The 21592-nt window shown below is 44.5% G+C and overlaps 1 protein-coding gene across 5 annotated transcripts in view; it reads right to left on the reverse strand.

Annotated features, from left to right (window-relative positions):
- Window positions 1–1664: 1664 nt before the first annotated feature.
- WWP2 (WW domain containing E3 ubiquitin protein ligase 2) overlaps window positions 1665–21592 on the reverse strand; it is a 1426252-nt gene continuing 1406324 nt past the window's right edge. For 4 of the 5 annotated variants that reach the window (XM_069635513.1, XM_069635516.1, XM_069635512.1 and 1 more), the window contains 3 exons: window positions 4711–4807; window positions 3478–3550; window positions 2307–2803 (listed from right to left, as the gene is read on the reverse strand). In XM_069635513.1, coding sequence (XP_069491614.1) covers window positions 2704–2803; window positions 3478–3550; window positions 4711–4807 — 270 coding nt within the window. In that variant the 3' untranslated portion in view covers window positions 2307–2703. Of the gene's footprint in view, window positions 2804–3477; window positions 3551–4710; window positions 4808–21592 lie in introns of all 5 variants that reach the window. The other variant, XM_069635514.1, reaches the window with a different exon arrangement.

Consider the following 21592-nt stretch of genomic DNA (forward strand, 5'->3'; position numbering starts at 1 on the left):
TATTAAAATTAACAATCACAGCTGGGTGTTATTACGCAGTCTAAGCACAGAAGTACCATTGCCCATTCGAAGCAAACAGTAATTGTAACCGAAATTGATCAAGTCATCTTTACTCACATTAATGCCCGAATAACTGTTATGAAAGCAAAGTCAAGTATTCTTTTTTCATAATAAGAGGAATTATATTTACTAGGACAAGGGCAAGACTAACCCCTAAAAAATAGTCTCTTTCAATAATTTAGAGACACCAAGCAAAATCCTGGGAGACCAAAAATCTCTTGATTTTAGGTTTTCTTTTGAAAAATAAAAAAACTCAAATGAAATTGAAATCTCAATTTGGATGACACTGACTACAGGAGCACTCGGCTCCTTTATATTTTAGAGCCCTGTGAGCTGAAAGTAGTCAGAATCCATGCCATGCAGAAATCCAGTTCAGTTCATTTTTAGGTTTTGTCAGAGCAGGATCTCTGAATGAGTGAAAGACTGTGAGAGGGAAACTTACTAATGGCTGCACACTGATCCGAATTTTTTTGAGGCTGGTTCCCCTGAGGTAAACATCAGTGTGGTCTTCCAGTGCTTTGCACAGTGGATTCATCCCATTGGGCTGTGCATTCGATTTGATGTCAGCAAGATACTATTCTAAGCTTCAGAATATGGGGACATCCAATGTATGGTATCGAGTCAATGTAGTGTTCATGACTATCAGCCAAATTGGCAAATGTTATAGTTTTGAGGAAATCTTGAAGATGTTACTTTTGGGACCTAGAATTGTGGCAACCTTAATATTAAATGTCAGCACTGAACACAGGCAATTAACATTGTAGTCTCATATTCTTGTATAATATATTATAACGCAGAGTGTTTGAGCACAGAAGAGTAGAAAATCTGGTGAATATCAGTTACAGCAAGTGGGCAGGGATTACCCACCATTCCTACCTGTACCGTAGCCGAACACAGATTTGAACTCACATGAGCAATAAATCACAGGGAGGGATATAGCGCGCCACAAACCATGATATAGCCCGCCAAAAACCAGGCACCCCATTTCCTGTCATCATTTTCTGAATACAATGCAACAGAAGATTTAGGGACTCCTTTTTTCCTTCTCAGAAGATCACAATGGTCTATCAAATGATCCGCAAGATGGCTTCTGTTTGGGAAGACATGAACCGCTTCTCAACACATACAATTTTACTGTGAAATACAAGCTCCTAAACAGTGAAAGGTCTAAATAGTGGAGCCTCTACAATGTTCTAATGTCAGTTGCTGTGGCCTCTAAGTCATGAGCACGGTGTAGGCAATATTGTGGCCTTTCAGACAAGGAATTGAGAATGCCCATTTGTTAATACCCTGAGGCTTGAAGTTGATTGGGCCTTAACATTGCTAGCTCCATCGCATACTATAGGAGGTCTTGTAACCCACCTGGCATGGATTGTTATGCTGGCATGGTGCCCCACCGTGCATTCTGGGAATTAACTGCATGTATCTGCTTCCTGATCATTTTTCCTCTTCTGGGGCATTGGGACAAAGCCTGCTTGTTTGACTTCAATGACTAGAAGTTATTCGAGTTTCATAGTTCAGTCAGCAAACTCATATTGTGACCCAAATCAAATTACACAAGTTTGGTGTGTACTCAATGTGGAATATTTCTCCCAAACATGCAGTGCTTGAAAGTCAATATCTTTATCAAATCCTTTCTCTTCTCAACCACCACAACAATGGCTGAGCAACACCAAGAGAATCAACCAAAATTAAAATAAAACAGAACTAGTAGGCTCAAACAGTAATGTCTCAGCATAGGCTTGAGGGAAAGGTTCCACTGTGATTACATCATAGTCCTCTCAGTAGAAAGAAATCCTGTTAATAAACAAAAATAAAACACACACATTTTTTGTCTTGACCTTACTATACGGGACGATTCTATCAGTTTGCTTCCGTGGCTGAGTCTAAATGCAATTACTATTAGCAGTCAGTGAAGCTTGTTAGCCACTCACAAACCTATTATTAATATCGAGCGACAAGTCGGGTATTATCGCTACCCAACCCCACACAGGTATGATTCTGAGAAAGCAGTTATTACGCAATCTATAAACAATGTCATCATGATTCACAGTTAGCAAGGTATTATGAAAGCTATGATGCAGTAAACTAAATGAAAGACCTGACAAGAAATTCCTTATACCACTTGTGTGTAGAAATATACACCTGGATAAACAGAAGTGTTATGTATAGACATTGATATGAGAAATAGACTGCCACACACACTGACTCACAGGCATACTCAGATGCTTGCAAAGGAACACAAATGCCACAAAGAACCAAAAATATATTACTAGCATCCGGATCACTGCACGCTGATGTTTTATGGCTCATGCTTCGTGCTTAGAGGTGTTCATAGCTGTGGCTGTCTTAAAGTGCTTGCTGCATACCCCCGATGGTGTCTGAGGCTCAGATTGGCACACCCCATTATACCTTCAAGATAATCTGTATTCCACATTCTGAACAGGTTGCCAGCTTTGCAAGGGGTGTGACTGGTTTAACAGGTGGTTGATCAGCATTAATGGACCCAGACATTTCAGAATATGTGCATAACAATAGGGCACAAGGTTGCAGGGAGACACTTCACAATAAGAGTCTATTGTCTTCCCCCTGAAATCGTACACAGAAGGTTAAAGTCTCCAAATATACACAATCCAGGACACTTCACTCCTGCCCGAAGCCCTCCGTTTCCTCAATGGCAAACAATAGCTTTTCCTTCAGCTGTTCAAAGCTTTTGTAGGGAGGCAGGTCCAAGCGATTAAAGCTAGAGGAAAAGTAAAGAACATTAGCTAATTGTTTTACACTCCCAAAGGTTTTTATCCTAGACATTTCTAATATCCCCCAAAAAGTGTTTCTGAATGATTAACAGGGTCCCAAATGTTGATTGCTCCATAAACCTCTCCAAAGGTGATATCATTTACAACGACTGTTCCTGAGGGCCATTATTCTTGGAGAAAGGTGAGCTAGGTGAGGCTTAGGCAAAAGTGAGGGCTCAAGCCCGACCTTCATTTGAGGGCTAGGGCCTGCCACAGGCACGGGCTGACCTATGATCCCACCTGGTTTGCCCTTTTGCTCTGGCGCCCCAAGGTTTGCTGTGCCTGCTCATTTGTACACCACACACCCCACCCCCAAAAAAGAATTGAAAGCAGACTATCAATGTGTCCCCCAACTCTGGATTGGCGGGTCCAGGCAATCCAAATAAGATGTGCCTGAAATCTGATTTTCAAATTCAGGCGGTTAGCTCATTCCTAACCACCCAAGATTGCCCCTTCCCTCCCCCCTTTCTCTTCCACCATGTAGGTGGAGAGCAATATGTTACTGTTATAAGGTTTCTATCCTCATACTCCTCGCCACTCCTTTCCTTAAATCCCTCAAAGGCAACGCATACATTCCACTTTGCCTCTCCTGTCCCCATGATCTGAATTCATTTATATTTACCAAGTGTGACTCCTTGGCAACCAGGTCTCCTTGCCAACTTTATCGATGCAGAACTTTTGTGGCCCGTTGCTACCTGCCAGTGAGCAGAAATATGTTATTTTGTATGCAAAGAAAAGGTACAACCTATCTATTTGTATCTGTCTTTGCCCCTCCCTCCAGCTTGTTCAGTGCATGTTCTTCCCCAATATGATAGGCCGAGAGATCAACAAATAACAAAACATACTTTAAAATCTTTGCCCCAAAAAGGGAGAGAAGAAAGTCAGTAGGAAATATGTATGTTGTACTAGTGGTACTTTATTTAGATTGATATAATGAACACACAGATGTACTATCCGATCTTTGTGTTCACCTTCTCGTTTGAATACATCCACTACAAAACTGTACTCAGTATACAAGAGATGACAGCAATCCTGCTGCAGAAGCCTGCCAGCATCCATAATTATACACCACTTGTGCCACAGTTTTGCCTTTTCCATTGGCTTTCAGGACACAACACAAATGGCTAAATTACCGGGTGATGTTTATTTGGTATCCTATCCATAGCTGTAGTTCACTCTCGTTTTATAAAATTTAACATTCCCTCAAGATTTTGTGATTGCATACCCTGGGCTCCTTTTCTCATGGCAACACTACATATATGGGTTTACCACCTCACTTTAAATAATGTGAAAAGCATTCGAATCTCCAAGGTATATGCCAGGTTGTACAGATTACCATCCGTTTTTGTTTTTAGATTTCTGAGATGAAAATCCATCTAAACCATGCCAGTGTTGGATCACCACCTACTACCCACCCTCTCCACTCCCTTGCTTCAATATTTATTATCTCCCTAAAAAAATACATTTGTAATGCAATATGCACTCTATGTCACAGCCAATTAAATACAAGGTCAGGGGTGATTGTAGCAGAGAGCAGGACCAACACACATTTCAGTTGTAGAGTGCTGCTGAAGAGTGACTTTGAAACATACAATCTCCAAGTAAAATCAACTAGATCTAGTTTACTTGCGAGACCACAGTTTGGGATAGGGGCATATTTCCCCCTTTATTCACATTTCTTTTAAGAACATAATCGGTAAAGGGTCCTTTGCAAATATATTGAATGCAAGTATCCCAAATTATGCATAAATCGGATCATCTTGATGAAAGTGATGGTGCGTCTCAATATTTAGCTAAAGAGTAATCTCTCTAAATTCTGCAGTTGTGTTGTGTGCCTAATCATCGAGTTACATACCTATGAGCTCAGCAAATCCCCCTACAGGCAGACGACAAGTTCCAGTAACAAACTGCAGCAAACGGATTCGCTTCTCATTATCCATCTCTTTCACCACCTAAGAGACACAAGGCATATTATGAAAGCAATTAACAGGATGGCAGTAACGCAAGAGGAGTTGCAAAGTGAGCTCATCTGCTATAGGAAGGGAGTATCTGTACACGCAAGGAAGGAAGCAAATTCTGCAGACAAAGGGGTCAGCTTGTACAAGCGGGAGAGTAGTTGTGGGTAGTCATGGAAGGTGACAGGATCCTTCTAGACAGGAGGTGCATCAAGCCAGAAAAGAATCACTGTAGTTCCAGGTGGCCAGAGAAGAGCGGGGGCAGGTTAGGAAGAGCTATATGGAAGCAGTTGATCTCCAACCAGATGCATTCTGAATTTCAGCATGAAGTAGGAATGATATGTAAATATGTTGCAGTAGCACCCTGCAACCCTTCTGGAATTAATCTAACAATGGCCTGGAGGAGCACCACTGGCTTGCTCTTATCAGAGTTTTATGTACAGGACTAAACTACGGCCTATCAGATTCCATGTCATGAAAGTTGCTTTTAGAAACAAATCAACACAAATTACTTCCTTCCGAAAAACATGGATCTTATCCAGTCCATAATACTTTTGTGCTCACGTTAAAGACTAAGAGAATATGGTTTATTTGGTTAAGATTATGAATGAAGGCCAGAAGAAAACATGGGATAGCTATCTGAAACAATGCAAGGCATAAATGCTGGATGAATTATGATGAGCCGTCTTATCGTTTAAAACAGGGTAAGGATTTTTGGTTAGGCTCAGCATGAATTTCACTCACTCAAAGTTTCCTTCGCCATCATGGGTTTGTAAAAAAACAGGTATAGCTGTTATGTGGCAGTTTTACTCAGCATACATTACAACAGTCTTCCTTGCAGTCCAGAACAGAAAGTGGCCTATATTGAATCAGAGCTGCACAGACGATAGCTTAGGGAGTCAAAGCAGAGCGTTGGATTCTACACAAAACTGATGTGGCGATGCAATCTCGGACATAATGCAAGCCCTGCCTTTGACCCTGATCCTCGTACTCCCACCAGGACAACTTAACAGGAAGGTGCTTGATACAGCTACTGTTCCCCTGACCACTGCTTCTGTGATCTTCCAGTAATAAGAAAGGGCCAGAAGGACATGCAACAGCACAAAAAGCAGGAGTATCAGATATGTGGCCGAATGATGAGTTCTTAAAGAATTGACCTTTTTTCTGAAACATGAGATCCTGGGGCGAAATAGGTAAGATGGAACAAGTTACTTACCTGTAACTTGTCCTCCAGCATGGATCTGGCATGGATTCACATGCTCCTGAATATTCCCCCTTGTCAGGCTGGGAATCCTCGGTAAAAGAAAAAATCAGTTTCGGTCTCGTTTCTGAACCGTCTTTCTCCTAATAACCAATCACTGGTCTCTGGGTCATACTGCCCCCAGCCAATGACTGCCCTCTACCTAAGCTCTCCTCTGGCAGCCATCTTCAGATTTTTACCGCACATTCAAGTGTTGGGAGTCCTCGTGCTTTGCTCTCGAGCTTTACTGCGCATTACGTTTTTTCATAAGAGTTTACTCTTATTTTTTCGGTCAATTCGAGCCTCAAGCTCCACCGATTCATCTTCTGATCAACAGGGACCCGTTTTGGAAATCGCTACGCCCCTCAAGGGTGAATTTTCACTTCTTGGAGGACTCCAGATGATCTTGGAGGCCTACCCCGCGTGGTCATGGCCGAAGACAAGGGAGACTCGACACCTCTGTTCAGGATCTGCCCAGGATGTGGACTTCAGAACGTCTTCATAGAGGATGGACACTCACGGTGCCTCTACTGCCTGCATGCAGATAAATCGCACGCCGAGGAGGCCTGTGCGTTCTGTAAGGACATGTACTACCGTACTATGAAGGACCACCTTAAGCGACTCGCTGACTGGCTGGAGTCGAAGAGCCCGGCGGCAGATGAGCCCCAGCAATGTATTTCTCCGAAGAGAAAATCCAAGGGGTCTTCTAAGACCTTTGAGGGCGCTCCGGCGACGGGGCCCAAAATAAGGCAAAGCACTGCGAGTCCGCGGCAACGGGAGCGCCGTTGGTACGGGCTCCTCCGCTGCCAGGCCGGACGCAACATCACTGACGCTGTCAACCACAAGCCAACGTTCTGGCTCGATGAAAAGGAAATCGGACAACCCAGGTAAGCTTCTGGAGAAGGCCCGGTCGGTTCCGACGGAGAAAGCCAAGGGGGACCGAGGCAGTGGCCCTCCCCCTACAGTGAAGGCCTCAGGCGCGCCTAAGGTCGCGAAGGCCCAGATTCGCCAGGCTAAGGCTTTGATTGAGCGAGTGGTGGTGTCCCTTGCGAAGACCGCGGAGCCGGCCCCAGTGGAAACGACCCTAGTGGAACCCATGCCAGACCGCATGCTGGAGAAATTGCTAATGCATTCATTGTCTGAAGAAAAAAGCTCAAGGTACTCCCTGTAGTGACCAAAGTATTTAGTATACACATTCCCCTTTTTCCTTTACTAATGGTATATTTGGTCTGCCATGAAAGGCCAGGAGAATTCCATGCAGAGCATGACACGATTTAGGACATATCCCTTCAAAAGAGCCACAGCCTGTAACTGTTCAACACCTCCACTTATTCTTATGGCACTGTGTACATTAGGACTAGATTTGTAGAAATGAAGAAAGGGCACAGGGCGAAAATAGTTTGGAGTACACTAGTCACTAAGGTAACCAACTTTAACTTAATCCATATCCAAGGTCTTAACCACTTTTCTACAAACAAATAAATGGTTAGAGCTTGCACCAGCATGCTCTGTTGCGAGGCAGGTGACCACTGCCTAAATTAGTGGTCCCAAGCCAAAGGTGCGGGCCTCTAATGAAGGTGTGGGTCACCTAGCATGGCTCTAACACCACTAAAGCATGTGCCGGGGGAGAAGAAACTGAGCTATTTTACAACAGGACCATATGTTATTGGTGGTTCTACATTGTTACAACGATAGTCTTTTTTCGGTGGGTTTTTTACCGAAACAATTTTTTCAAAAAAAAGTAAACTAACATTTTTTGCAGGTATTTTGCTGCCCATCCAATTAATTTAACATTATTCCCTACCCCGGCTACGCTATATATACCCTTACCCACAACCCCATTTATTTTTGTATTTGTTTTTTCAAAATAAAGACCATCGATGTAACAACGTTTCACCGTTAATGGCATTTGAGCCCTGCACGCTGTAATGCACTGGAGGGGGGTGTCTGTACTCCTGCTCTCTATATGGAAAAGGAGAGGCACAGAGGACCCCAGCCAAGATTCTCTTTTATTGGTAACATAGTCGAGCAATCAAGGCTTAGCTCTCAGGAGGTGATGCAGGCTGGTTCTTAAGTACAGTATAGTCCCCAAGCACCCACAAAGGAATGTCCACACACTGTATTAGTGAAAACACAGTCTTTATATAATTAAGGTTCAAGGTTATTATATACACAATCACAATAACTCATTTTGTGCTCAGTTAATCTACAATGGCAAATATATACACTGTTCTACCTGGTACCACAATTATTATTAGATTTCATTAAAGTGCATCACACAAATCAAGTAATAAAGAGAACCAACCATAGACATGGGAGGAAAAGCAAGTTGGTTAGACAATTGGCAGAATACTGGCCCCGTTACCTAGATACCGTTCTGTGCAAGGATCCCCCCACCTGGGCAACCTGTAAATAAAGATGTTCTACAAGCCCAGTCCATATATTGTCTATTAGAGTCTTATCTCCTTCTATAACAGTTCTACTGTCCCAAAGTACCTGGTTTCGTAGAGATCTTCGGTGTGTCATCGATGGGCCCTTCTTGAGTGCACTCCCTTTAAGGCAGGAGCTGCAGGACCTAGAGATTCAGTGAAGAACAGAGTGAACAATGTCATTGCGGTAGCAGCTTTGGTTCTTGCAGTGCTCATTGATGATCGGCCGAAAACGTCCTGCAAGCTGAGGCGTGCGGTGCACCTCAACGAGTGTTCGTTGCCGCAGAGAGTCAATGAGGAACTTTGGCCCAGCAAGGGCGTCGGTCGTCGAAATCTGGCGTTGATGAATGGGACGTGACCACGGCTCACTTCAGTAGCTTCGTCGGCGTCTCTGAGGTCTTCGGGTGGCGGGAAACGCACCGGCAGATTCTCCTCGGTCGTCGGCGGCCTTGACTTTCTCCGGCAGGGCGTAAGCGGTCAACAGTGATGAACAAGGGAGTCACTGGATCCAAATGTTCTTAGGCAAATGGAGCACAGCGGCTCCGTTCGGCGACGGTGGATGGCTGTCCGCTGCTTCTTCTCGGCGATCCCCTTCTCCAGTCGGCAGCCTTTCATAGGTCTGTCTACCAGGAAGCTTTGGCAAAGATCAGCTGGTGCACGATGGTCCCTCATAGCTCGGGAAGAGGTCTTCTAGCCAGGTCCTCTCTTGGATCAGTTCCTTGACAGTTACGCAGCTTTCAGATTAGCGAAGGTCAGCAGCAGCAGTTCTTCTTCTTCCAGTGGGCTTCAAAGTTAAGCATCAGTTTCAACTTCAGCTTCTGAACGATTTCTAGAAGTGAGAGGCCCCCAGATATACTGTTGATCTCCCATTCACTCTGCTGGGTCACACTAAGGCAACCAATCATTCAGAAGGGCAGCCAGGCAGCCAATCAGACTCACAGTGCATTCAGACCATTCTTCTCCATCCAGACACTCACAACACCGGATGTGGATTCGGACAAGTATCGCGCCATTCAACACTCCACACTGCATTCATACCAGTTTCGGGCAGGGCTGTCTCAGTCATTGCGTCAACCACCAGATACTAGACACCCACAACATGGAATGCGTATTTGACACACACTCCACTCACCCAGGTCCCACCCCACAGGCGTACCCACAACAAACAGTCATTGGGAAGGCTCCAGTCTGGCCAGGACTTTCCCCCACAATACCATATATGGAACTTCCACCCGACAGCCAGTCAGGGGAGAGGGACAGAGTCAGGGCTTCCCGGGACTTCGGGAAAAGTAAGGTAACAGGTGATAGAAAGCAAGAGGCCACAGGGGCCATCTTGTTTCCTATCAGGAATCCACTGATTCCAATGACAGGGCTTGGGCATCCCAAAATGGAGGATGCGCAGGGCACCTGTCAATTCAGCACAGAGCTGCCACCAGCCCGAACCCAGCTCTGTGGGCCACACACAGGTGCCCAAAAATATACACTACGAGTACAGGGTCGTACTCCCACCCATGGTGCCATAAGCGTATCCCAAGGATCTGTTCAGCAAACCAAAAAGAGGAAGAGCCACACCGCCAGGAGTCCCACATGAACTCCTACATGGAAAACAAGACAGAACATACATGATAAGGCAATAAAGGACAAGGATACGGAGGCCCTGTCCCTCCGATGTATTTCCAGCATCACAGTCGCCCACCCCAGACTGAGGTTACGCCATCTAATCTCCCACGAGATTGACACTCTCATCCAGACGGTCAACATACCTTCTGGAAAGGCCATCTGTTTGTTTGTTTTATTACTTGTATTGCGCACTTGACCCAAGGGTATCAGGGCGCATTGCATATGATAACTTACAGCTTGGTTACAGATCAATGTAGAAGCATACAAAATAAAGCTTAGTTACATAACAGAAACAGATCAACTATTTACAGTGTTATTCCATGTAGCAGCAGTATATAATCGAAGGATACCGATAATATACGATAATATATACAAAACTGTAGAGGGAAGAGAGGTGGTCTAAAGAAAGCTGGCAGGATTACTTGTCCGAGTCTTTGAACCATTTTATAAGGTTGTGACGGAATTGTAGGTAAGATTGATCTACTCGTAGAGGAGGGGGTAATGAATTCCAAAGTTGAGTTGCCTTGACTGGGAAGCTTCGTCCCCCGACTCTGCAGTGTTTAAATCTTGAGACTGAAAGGCAATTGGTGTTCGATAGTCTGGTGAATCTTGTGGGGGGGTTTTCTAACAAGTCTCTCTGAAAGATAACAGGGTGCAGCGTTATTTAGACATTTATGCGTGAGAGATGCCACTTTCAACTGGATTGTATCGTATGTTGAGAGACAATTGTTAGATCTTCTAGTTTCAGAGATATGATCCCTCCTAGCAATTCCGAGTGCTTCTCTAAGAGAATCATTCTGGATGAATTGGATTTTCTTGATAGTTTCCTTGTTGGCCCCAATGTAAAGAGAGTTACAGTAGTGCAACTTTGACAGAATAAGTGCTCTGGCCACGGTAATGCAACTATTGTTAGATAGGAAGGGTTTACCTGCTCTGATCAATTTACAGGTATATGCCGTGGCAGATGCCATAGCATTGACCTGTTTATTGAAGGAGAGTGTGGAGTCCAGGTAGAATTCCAAGGTTTTGAGCTCTTTAGCGACTGTGATAGGGTTATTGTCAATGTTGAACGTACAATATTTGGGTACAAGTTTTTTTAGGGTTGAGAGGGTGCCCAGGATGATAATCTCAGTCTTGTCATCATTCAGGCATAGTCCATGTGTAGCCATTCATGCCTGGATGATGCTATACCTTGTTCACCAAGCCCAAATCCTTGTCATAATCACCAATAAGTGGTAGGAGAATCTGAGTATCATCTGCATAGTTGGTGTAGGTGATACCAAGATGGTCCAGATCATCGAAAAGGGGCTTTGTGAAGATTTTGTATAAGGTAGGTGAGACGCATGAGCCCTGGTGCACTCCACAGGTGATAATAATAATAATTTAGCATTTATATAGCGCTATGAACCCTCGGGTATCTGAGCGCTGCTTATTATTACCCACGGTGTGTGGTGCTCATTTATCGACCTCGGAAGGATGAAAGGCTGAGTTTGGCCCTGCCGGGATTCGAACCTGCATTAGCAGGCTCTGCACGGATGTCAAAAGGAGCGCTCTACTCGCTGTGCCACTTGACCGGCTTGACATGTGGATTCGGTCTGCAGCTGCAGAGGGGGAGAAGACTCTCATATTCCTATTATTTAGAAAAGGTTCTATCCATACTATAGCTTCTTTAGAAAAGCGAGCCGCCGAGTACAGATGGCTGTAAAGGACCCGATGGTCCACAAGGTCGAATGCAGCCGATAGGTCCAAGAGAAGGAGTAGGGCTGATTTCCCCTTATCCCTGAGCTCGTCAATCTGGGCTTTTAGGTCAACTAAAGCTGTTTCAGTCCCGTGCTGGGGCCGGAAACCTGACTGGTGAGTGCCTTGCAAATGGTTTGTTTCTGTATTTGTAGGTAGGCCATTTTGTCTATAATTTTCTGAAGAAAGGGCACTGTTGTGATTGGTCGGTAGTTGGTAAGAATGGCAGGGTCTACCGTCTGTTTTTTTAAGAAGTGGGAGCACCCAAGATTCTTTGAGGTTGCTTGGTATAGTGCCCGAGGAGGATGAAGTGTTGATAGGTTTCGAGATAAAGGGGGCAAAATCTCTGGCTGTGTCCTTTATCAGTTGGGCCAGGCATTGATCTCCCTGACAATTAGAAGGTTTGAGCGAAAGTATAATTTTTTCAGTCTCAATGATAGAGACTTTGGAAAACCTAAAGCAGGGAGGGCAAGCAGTATTTTTAGGTAGTGTAGGAGACATTTTAGGGGTAGTGGTAGGGATTAGTGATGCTTTTTTCTTGGCAATTTTGGCTTGTAGAGTCGTGACTTTGTTGGCCAATGCATGCTGAATGTTCGAACACCGTGGTTTACCTTTTACACAGTTGTCAGGTACTGGGATAAGCGCTTCTAATTCCTTCAGAATAACAAACAGTTCCTTCATACTTCAGTTGGCTTGTGATATTCTAGTATTATAGGTTTCACGTTTGGCTAAAATGATTTCACTTTTGTATAGAGCAGTTATAGTGCGAAGGTTGATTTTATTTTCCTCGGAGGGTAGTAGTCTCCAAGATGCCTCACATTGTCTTTTCTTCAAGAGTAATGTTTCAGGTGTGGTGTGTACCATGAATTAAGATGGGCTTTGGGCTTGCTTAGTCTCATTTTAAGAGGCGTGATAGAATCGAGTGAAGTGGACATAATTTTATTATACTCATTCACTAAGGCCTCAGGGCCCAGGTTTTCCGGCAGAGCGTTGAGGGTAGGAAGAATCAAAGGGAGTAGGTTGTCAGAGGTAATGTTCTTTTTATTCCTTGTTGGTATTGGCGGAGCCAGCTGAGTGGGCATGGTGGATGGTCTTTTAGTTGCTAGAGAGAATGTCACAAGGTGATCTGTCCAGATCTGGGGGGGAGATCGATGAAATAGAGGCATTGCAGTTAAAGTCTGCCACCCAGTCGAGTGTTCTCCCTTTGTTGTGCGTAGGGTGGAGCACTCTCTGGGTGAGGCCAAGTTCAGTCAAGGTGTTGGCCACTCTTGATGCATGTAAGTCTTTAGAATCATTGAAGCCCAGGTTAATGTCCCCATGTAAAATGACTTGGGAGGAGTTTTTTAAATTATTGGACACAATGGTGGAGATGTCCTCCTCAAAGGTACCCATAGGTCCTGGAGGTCTGTAAATCAAGTGGAAAGCGGGAGTCTGGGAGTTATTGATAGATAGCTTAGCTGTGAGACTTTCACATGATTTAATATCAAGGGGTGGAGCTAGTCTTATTGAAAGATTATATTTGACAATAAGGGCTATACCTCCTCTATGTGCTTCGGTTCTATCAGATCTTAATATAGTGTATCCATTGGGAATAGCTATCATGAGGGCAGGACCTGCTGCAGCATGTAGCCAGGATTCAGTGATGGCCAGGAAGTCATAGTTTCCAGTCTGGATAAGGTTGGTTATCTCAGTAGCATGAGCAACCAAAGAGCTGGCATTTCATAAGGACCCTGTAAGGTTAGGGGCAGTGGTAATAGGTGTGCAGGAGATACCTGTAAGTTGGGACTTAGAGGAAGAGCGAGTATGTGAGGCATTATAATGACTCTTCCCTGGTCTATGCTCTATGGTGACATCTAGCCTCTGCAGGCTAATGGACCACCTGAGCAGTTTCGGGTTTTCACCCTTCATCTGCATAAGCCACTTCAGGGACTTATGGTCTGTTTGGACCTTGAAACTAGACCCTGTAAGGTAGAGCCTAAAACGCCCAAGACTCCCAACTATACTGAAACATTCCTTTTCAACAGTAGCCAACCTAAGTTCTCTACCCTTGAGTTGTCTATTGATGAATATGATCGGATGTTCCCTCCCTTTGTCATCTAACTGGGACACGACAGCTCCAATTCCGGTGTCATAGGAATCCGTCTGGACGATAAAGGGCTTGCTGTAATCAGACGCACACAACACTGGTGCCCTACACAGACTTTCTTTCAAGACAACAAAGGCCCTCTGACAGTCTTCTGTCCAATTAACCTTGCTTTGTTGTTTGGGCGAAGTCAGAGCTGTCAGAGGGGCAGCTATGGTTCCATAGTCCACCATGAAGTTGCGATAATACCCAATGAGGCCCAAAAAGGCTGTCACCTGGGTTTGAGTAGTGGGAGTCTCCTAGTAATGTATATCCTGTACCTTACAGGGCAGAGGTTGGATTTGACCCCTTCCTACCTCATGACCAAGATATGCGACTTTCCCCTGAGCCATCTGGCACTTGGTGGCCTTGATAGTGAGGTTAGCCCTTTTCAAGGCCTGCAACACTTTATCCAAGTGAGTCAAATGCTCCTCCCAAGTGGAACTGTAGACGGCGATGTCGTCTAAGTAGGCCACACCAAAGGCCTCCAGCCCACTGAGTGCATGATTGACTAAACGTTGGAAAGTGGCAGGTGCATTCTTCAACCCAAAAGGCATGACTCTAAACTGGTAGAGCCCCTCAGGTGTTGAGAATGCAGTCTTTTCCTTGGCATGGTCCATCAGAGCTATTTGCCAATTGCCTGAGGTAAGATCAAAGGTGCCAGTAAAACTGAGATCCTTCTCTTGGGCCCTCTTCCTTCGACTTCCTCTAATGCAAAAAACCTTGGAGTCATCTTTGACTCTAATCTCTCCTTCTCTTCGCTCATCACAGACCTTGTCAAGAAGGTCCACTACCAGCTGCACCTCCTCAGAGGTATCCTTCCTTTTCTTACTTTCCCCCAGAAGCTCTGCCCTCTGCAACTAATCCAGAACAGGACTGCAGGACTTATCCTTGTCTTCAAACCCACATACCGTATCTCTCTAGCCCTGAAATCTCTCTGTTGGCTCCCGGTGGCTGCAAGGATCAAGTTCAAGACCCTCTGCATCATCCACAAGTTTTTATGGTTCCGGGGTCCGCACTACATCCAACTCTCTCTTCCAAAATACCTTCCTTCTCGAGCCCTTCGCTCAGCTACCTCCAACTCCCAGAGGGTCCGACTCTTCTCCAGGCAGAGAGTGGGGGGTAGATCTCTCGCTTCTGCAGGTGCCTCCCTCTAGAATGGCCTCCCTGCCCCTCTAAAACTTGAGCCGGACCACCTGAAGTTACGAAAGCTGCTCAAGACCATCCTTTCCTCCTCTGCTTTCTCTCTCTCTCTCCCTCCCCAGCTGCCCGGCCTGGCTGCTGCGCTGACTGGTTGCTTGGCTATCCCCAGAGCCTCACCGGGTACCATGCTCCTCCATGATCAGTCTCTCCTGCACTGCCTCCGGGCCTATGGCGCATATAGGGGCTGTAACTGTAACTTCTACAGCCCCCTGCATTTGCCCAGAACCACACTGCCCTGGCTGCACTCACTCAGAGCATTGTTGCCCTGACTGCACTTCCTTCTCCCTGGAACTTCCCCTCTCTCCCTTCCCCCTGCACATTTGCACTATCGCACTTGCATGATCTGAATGACACAGGGTCTAGTAAGATTGTTTGTCTTGTCCTCCCTCTGTTTTCCCTCCCTTGTCTTGTTGCGCCTAGAAGCACTTGTGTAAGGCACATTACAAATTATAACATGGGAAACTCTGTACTAGTTCTAACTGGTTTAGGCTAGTAGAGGTCCTTGAACTAGCCCTCTCAATTCCTGTGGGTGTGGTGTTAGCAGAGTGGCAGTCCTAGTGAACAGACAGTATGGTTGATCAACTGGGCATTTGCCCCAAGCCTTTTTTTGTGGTTGGCTGGCTGGCTTTTGGTCAAGCCCCTTTAACAGGAATATCTAGGTTGTGCCATGCTCCCCATGTCACTCTCTTGCTGCTGTGTTTATTTATTTAGTTATATGCTTGTAAAGCGCCGGTAGCCCGCAGGCATCAGGGCGCTTCAATGTGAAACACAGACACCAATGACAAAACAGTAGCAGCAGGAATTAGAAAGGTATTATTGGCTCAGAGTAGACTCATTTAAATGCGTTTTCAAATGTTTCCTGAATTTCAAGAGGTTGTCCCTAAGGCGAAGGGAGAGGGGAAGCCTATTCCAGTGGTGTGCTGCCTGCACTGGGAAGGCTCGACCTGAGCCTGTTGCTCTACTAAAAGGGGGCACTCCAGGTTTCTAGAACTTGGAGGTGTGCAGGTCTACCGACTGGCTGATGGAGGTTTGTCGCCGTTTTGACCGTTCATAAATCACTCACTTAGCAATACTTGCTACGTGCAGGGGCTGGACCTTTACCCGTTTCGTTTTTTTGCTGCTGGAAGTTGAGTTCAGATTTCTTGAAAACTCTACAGGCGACTCCCCATATCTGCTGGGTTGAGCCCTTCACTTTGGGACCATATATAGGTGGTTTTAATGCTGTATACCAATTTTTACTGCCAGGATCTTCCGCTTGGCTGTGGGTTGCTGCAGGAGTCCAGAAAGGTGCTGCAATTTCATCACTGCACTGGATCTTCCATTTGGGACATCTGAGGGTGTCACCAGCATTGTCTCCGTCCTGGCTGCTGTGCTTCTGACTTCTGCTGGGCACCGTTTGTTCAAGTTCTCTCTTCCCCTTGCAGACTCCTGCACTGGATATTGTACTCCTGTCTTGAAGGTAAATATCCTGGGAGAAGCTTCAGTTACTTCTTGGATTGTTGGGGGGCCTTCCTCTAGAGAATCCTGCAAACTGCACCAGTGGAGAAGAGTAATCTACTTACCAGATTGTTTCCGGTCTGTTTTTATATATTTATAACTTTATCAAAGTAGATCTTTTTCAGTATATCGGTAGAGTGTATTATCTAGATTTATGTGTGCTGACTAATTGTACCTCTGTCAACCTACTACCCTTACCTGAGAGCTATGCCTTGTGGCTCGGACCACAGGACCAACGTTTAAGATAGTTTTGGATTCCGTTTCTAGGGTTAGTTGTTGTAATATCCTCAACAGAGGGTCATACATGGACAGCCTTAAGAGGGATTATAGGTCAATACTGCACCTCTGCTTTACTAACAATAGGCTTCTGCATCATCTCAGAGTTCCCCCAGGTATGAAGGGTGTGGCCCCAATGGAAGATGGAAAACCCACGGGAGCCTGCAGCCCGAGTGAGAAAAGGTCTCCCTACTTGTAATCCATTTCCGTGAACAAAATCTTGGTATTAGTTTGAAGAAAGGGAGACAAAGTTCTTGGTCCATCAATGGAGATGTGAAGGGGAGCTTGAGCCCAAAGTAAGTCACCCTGTGAGTACACAGGTTCAGAACCTGAAGGCGGGTAGATGGAGACATTCTCTGAGAGAAAGCATGTGCAGGAGACAAACAGCTTAAAGACTGGTACCTTTGGCATTGCTAAGGTAAAAAGAGTGGCAGGACCCATGGTGGTGGTCAACCAATAGTGAAGAAAAATTGTAGGAACTGCAAGACTGGTCCCCATGCATTGTGCAGTAATGTATCTAGTTTCTAACGTGCAGAGAAAAGTCTGAACAGGTGAGGCGGAGGAGCCTATGTGTGTTTACACTGCACGTTCACATGCACTAGCGATGTTAAAACAATACATCATAAATATGTTCATACTGCACAAAGAATGCTCCGGTTACATCGCTCTCGTTCAAATATCTCTACAGCAGGGGAAATAGAGATGGGATCTAGGGGCAAGAACAGGCAAATAAACAGCGTAAGGAAACGAGACTGCCAGCGAAAGAATACACTTACCCAGAATCCTATCTGCGGAGTCCAGAGAGTACATTTATTATTGTGTCCATAATTCACCCCAGAACACTTACACTAGAATGCTTAAATTACATGTGTGTTGACAAAACGTGTGCTCGGTTTCCAAAGCAATAAGTGGATGGCAGAAGGGACCATGTGATATTAGTTTCCAGACAGGTGCACTAATAATTCATCCTCTTGTGCATGCTATGGGGTCTCTAGATATACTTATACAATGTTTTAAAATCCACCTCTCTCCCTGACACCTAGCCAATACTTGTGGGCTGCCACTGTGCAAGATCACTCTCACCTTATCACATTCCTTAAGGACGGGCGATGGACTGTCTTATTATGCTGGTTACACTACTGGAGGTCATACTTATGATCACCTTAAGATGAGGAAGATGGTTATAGTGATGCCACACTATAAATAATTGCAGAAAGTCGCTTACTGATAGTACAAGGGAAAATCTAATGTGACTTTTGGACAGAAACATGGATTATACACCCAAATGACGAAGGAGCCAGAGTAGCAGTTGATATTAAATCAGGGTGGCGCAAGGCATGGCCTATGTGGTACCCCAAGGTTCGAATTTCAGATTCGACGAGCAGGAGCTAAAACCAGCTCCTGGGTGTCAGGCATCACCCAGTAAGCAGGAGCTACCGCTGGGGAACCAGGAGGAGTGCTCTGCCCTTGCATATTTAACATTAACATCAGAGGCAAACTTTTCCCCCTTATATTTGGTCCATTATATTTAAATGTCTCCCAATTCTTCTTTATTTACATTCTAAAACACTCCAGGTTAATATCACTTATGCATGTTTGTAAGGCACCAGGTTTGCCGAGGAGCCAACAGTAGCGCATGGTAACTGTAACCCTGCCAGAAATTAGAAAATACACCAAACCAAATCCCTTTATGCATACTCTTGCTTTCTTTTTACAAAGAAGAGAGTAAAAATTATCTTTGAATGCTTCCGATTCTGGCGCAACTGGTAAAGGAGATAAAAAGATGGATTTGTCTTATAATGAACGTGCCTAACAAATCTAGTATTATCAACAATGCACCAGAACCCATTCGTCCATTTCCTCTCTTCCCATTGCCCGATTTGTGTGTAATCCAGACTGTCAATCCACTAGTATCAAATGCAGCAATTCCCCTTTGCCTTTACCCTCCTCTGCCACCCTCTATTCTTTTTCAGACAAAGGTCTAGAAACGTCTATTAGGAGCACAATACGCCACTCTCCAGTTAGGCTTCGGCAATGTTAAACCACTAGGATGGTAACTGGCACAGTATTTAAAAGAAAAACTTCACATAGCATAACGTATAGAGTTGTAATTGCAAAGTTTCTGCCGTCTACAATAATAATACTTTAATGTGATATAGATTGAAAATTCAAACTTTACACATATTACTTTTACATAATCAAAATACAAAAATTAAATTATACAATTTATACAATTATATAAGTATAAAAAGATAAGAAAAATCAGGTATATACAAAAGGGAACTTCATAATAAAAATAAAAACATTCTAAATCATTTCAGTCATTTAAATCAGGATGTCCATCACTTTTTCAATCTGGAGCCATACATTATATAATGCAATAAAAAGATGCATGCTTGCTGTATTGGTACAGTATAACCAAAATTGATTTTCCGGTATGGATCCCAGATTATGGGCAAATTCTCCTAAGTATTTAACAATTGTGGGTCTCATTATAGTGCATTCAGTTAATAGATGCTTGGCTGTCTCCAGACTTTCAGGTAGGTTACATATACGACATATTCGTTCAACAATTGAGATCTTTTCCCTAGGTCCCACATTACACAGGGTCGGAAGTTGCTCCAGACGGAAGAGAATAATAAACCGTCTTAGCCTTGTGGAAGGGCATAGGTACAGATATGCCTGAGGTTTCATAAAGTTGTAGAGTCGATACTTTACAAAGGCACAAGACTTTAGACACCCTAGATGAGAAAAGTTCTCTAACCAATCCCAGAGATCTATCTTTTTCCCCAGTGCTGTCATGACCTCTTGGGAAATAGATGTCCCTCTGTCTGTCCAGCCAATATCTCTCAGAAATTGAGTCATACTTTTCTGAAGAGGAGAGGTAGTATCTTTTTTACTTATTTCTATCTGCATGGTAACCAATATAGGGTTCAGATAACTATTCTTCATCTTGAGATAAAGGCCCGCCCTCTTTTTCAGTACCATTGCTTTAAGTGAGGGTAAACCCAACTCCAGCCTTATGAGGGCCATAGGAATACTAGGGGATAACCCCAGAATGCGTCGCCAAAATTTTCCCTCCACCACTTGCAGCCAGGCTAAATCAGAAGAGGTTAGTGCTTCCAGGCCATACGTAATCATAGGCGCAAACACCTGTATATACAGGTGTCTCGTCCCCCATAATGTAAAACCAGCTTGCCTCCTGGTAAATGACGCAATTAAAGCTGTAACTTGCTGCGCCCTAGTTCTCCTATTTTGTCTACAGAGAGAGTAATCACCCCATGGTTCAATTTCAACTCCTAAATATCCATAGGAAGGGGAATAGAGTATATTATTATTCTGCACCCAAAGCTCAACACGAGAGACTTTTTTCTTCGTGAATCTAATCACTTTGGTCTTGTCTAAGTTAACAGTTAACCCATTGATCTTTGCATACTCCCATAGTGCTACCGCTGAGCGCCTAATACCAGCAATAGTGTTGTCGAAAATGACCAGATCATCTGCATATGCCAGTACTGCACATGTTGTATCTCCTACTTTAGGTGGGCAGTTATTCACTTCGGCCAACACTATTGGGATATCGTATACGTACAGATTGTATACCAGTGGAGCAGTTACACATCCCTGTTTTACCCCCCTATCTTGTCTCACTTGTCTAGTCAAGGATCCTTCTTGATTTAGTCTGAGGCACACCATGGTGTTATAGTGCAGCTGTCTTAAGTAGTACAGCAGACTAGGCGGGCAGCCCATAACTTCCAGCTTTTTCCACAGCCTGGCTCTAGGTATAGAATCAAATGCTGCCTTAAAGTCAATATATAGGGCGTATAACGGGGGCTGTCCTTTGTTAAGTGCCCGAGTTCGTAATGTGTCCATCACCCACAGATTATGCGTGGTAGAGAATCCACGCCGGAATCCACATTGGAACCTACTAAGAATATTAGTCTGTTCAGCCCAATTCTGTAATTCCGTGAGTAATAAAGCCACAAAAAGTTTTCCCGTGGTGTCCAGCATGGAAAGAAGCCTGTAATTATTTGGATCCATACGGCATCCCTTCTTAAACACCAGCACCAATATCGCCTTTTGCCATGAAAGGGGAATCATCCCCTGAGCTAATACCTTTTTAAAAAGTGTTGACAGGAGAGAAGCCCAAAACGCCGGGTGGTTCTTAATGACGATATTGGCTAGTCCATTCGGGCCAGGAGCTCTAGAGGCTTTCAAGGATGCTATTTTATTCAGTATGGCCTCTTCCGAGGCCTCAAAAGGTGGAGGGAAGGGATTCTTCCCTCTAGATATTATGGGTACATCTGCCTCTCCAGAGTTACGGTCCAGAAAAAATCTTACCCACGTTTCCTCTCCTATAGGATTATCCAGCTGACCCTTGGCCTTCTCTCTGTTATCTTTCAGAAGCTGCCATATATTACGCGAATTTCCAGCGCAGATAGTGTAAACCAACCTCTGGTTTCTAATATTCCTCTCTGTATTTCTGATGGTTCTTATACTAGCTCTATATTTGTTTTTAGCTTTTCTAACTTTGTCATAGTAAAAGGAACCCGCTATATTCAGTCTCCTATACCCCCGCAATTCTGCTCTTAACCTTCTCTTAGCATCACGAATATCCTTATTATACGGCTGAATAGTACCTCTGGGATTTGTCATAA

The sequence above is a fragment of the Ambystoma mexicanum genome, chromosome 1q (genome assembly GCF_040938575.1).
Source record: "Ambystoma mexicanum isolate Mex_15411 chromosome 1q, UKY_AmexF1_1, whole genome shotgun sequence".
NCBI classification, from domain to species: Eukaryota; Metazoa; Chordata; class Amphibia; order Caudata; family Ambystomatidae; genus Ambystoma; species Ambystoma mexicanum.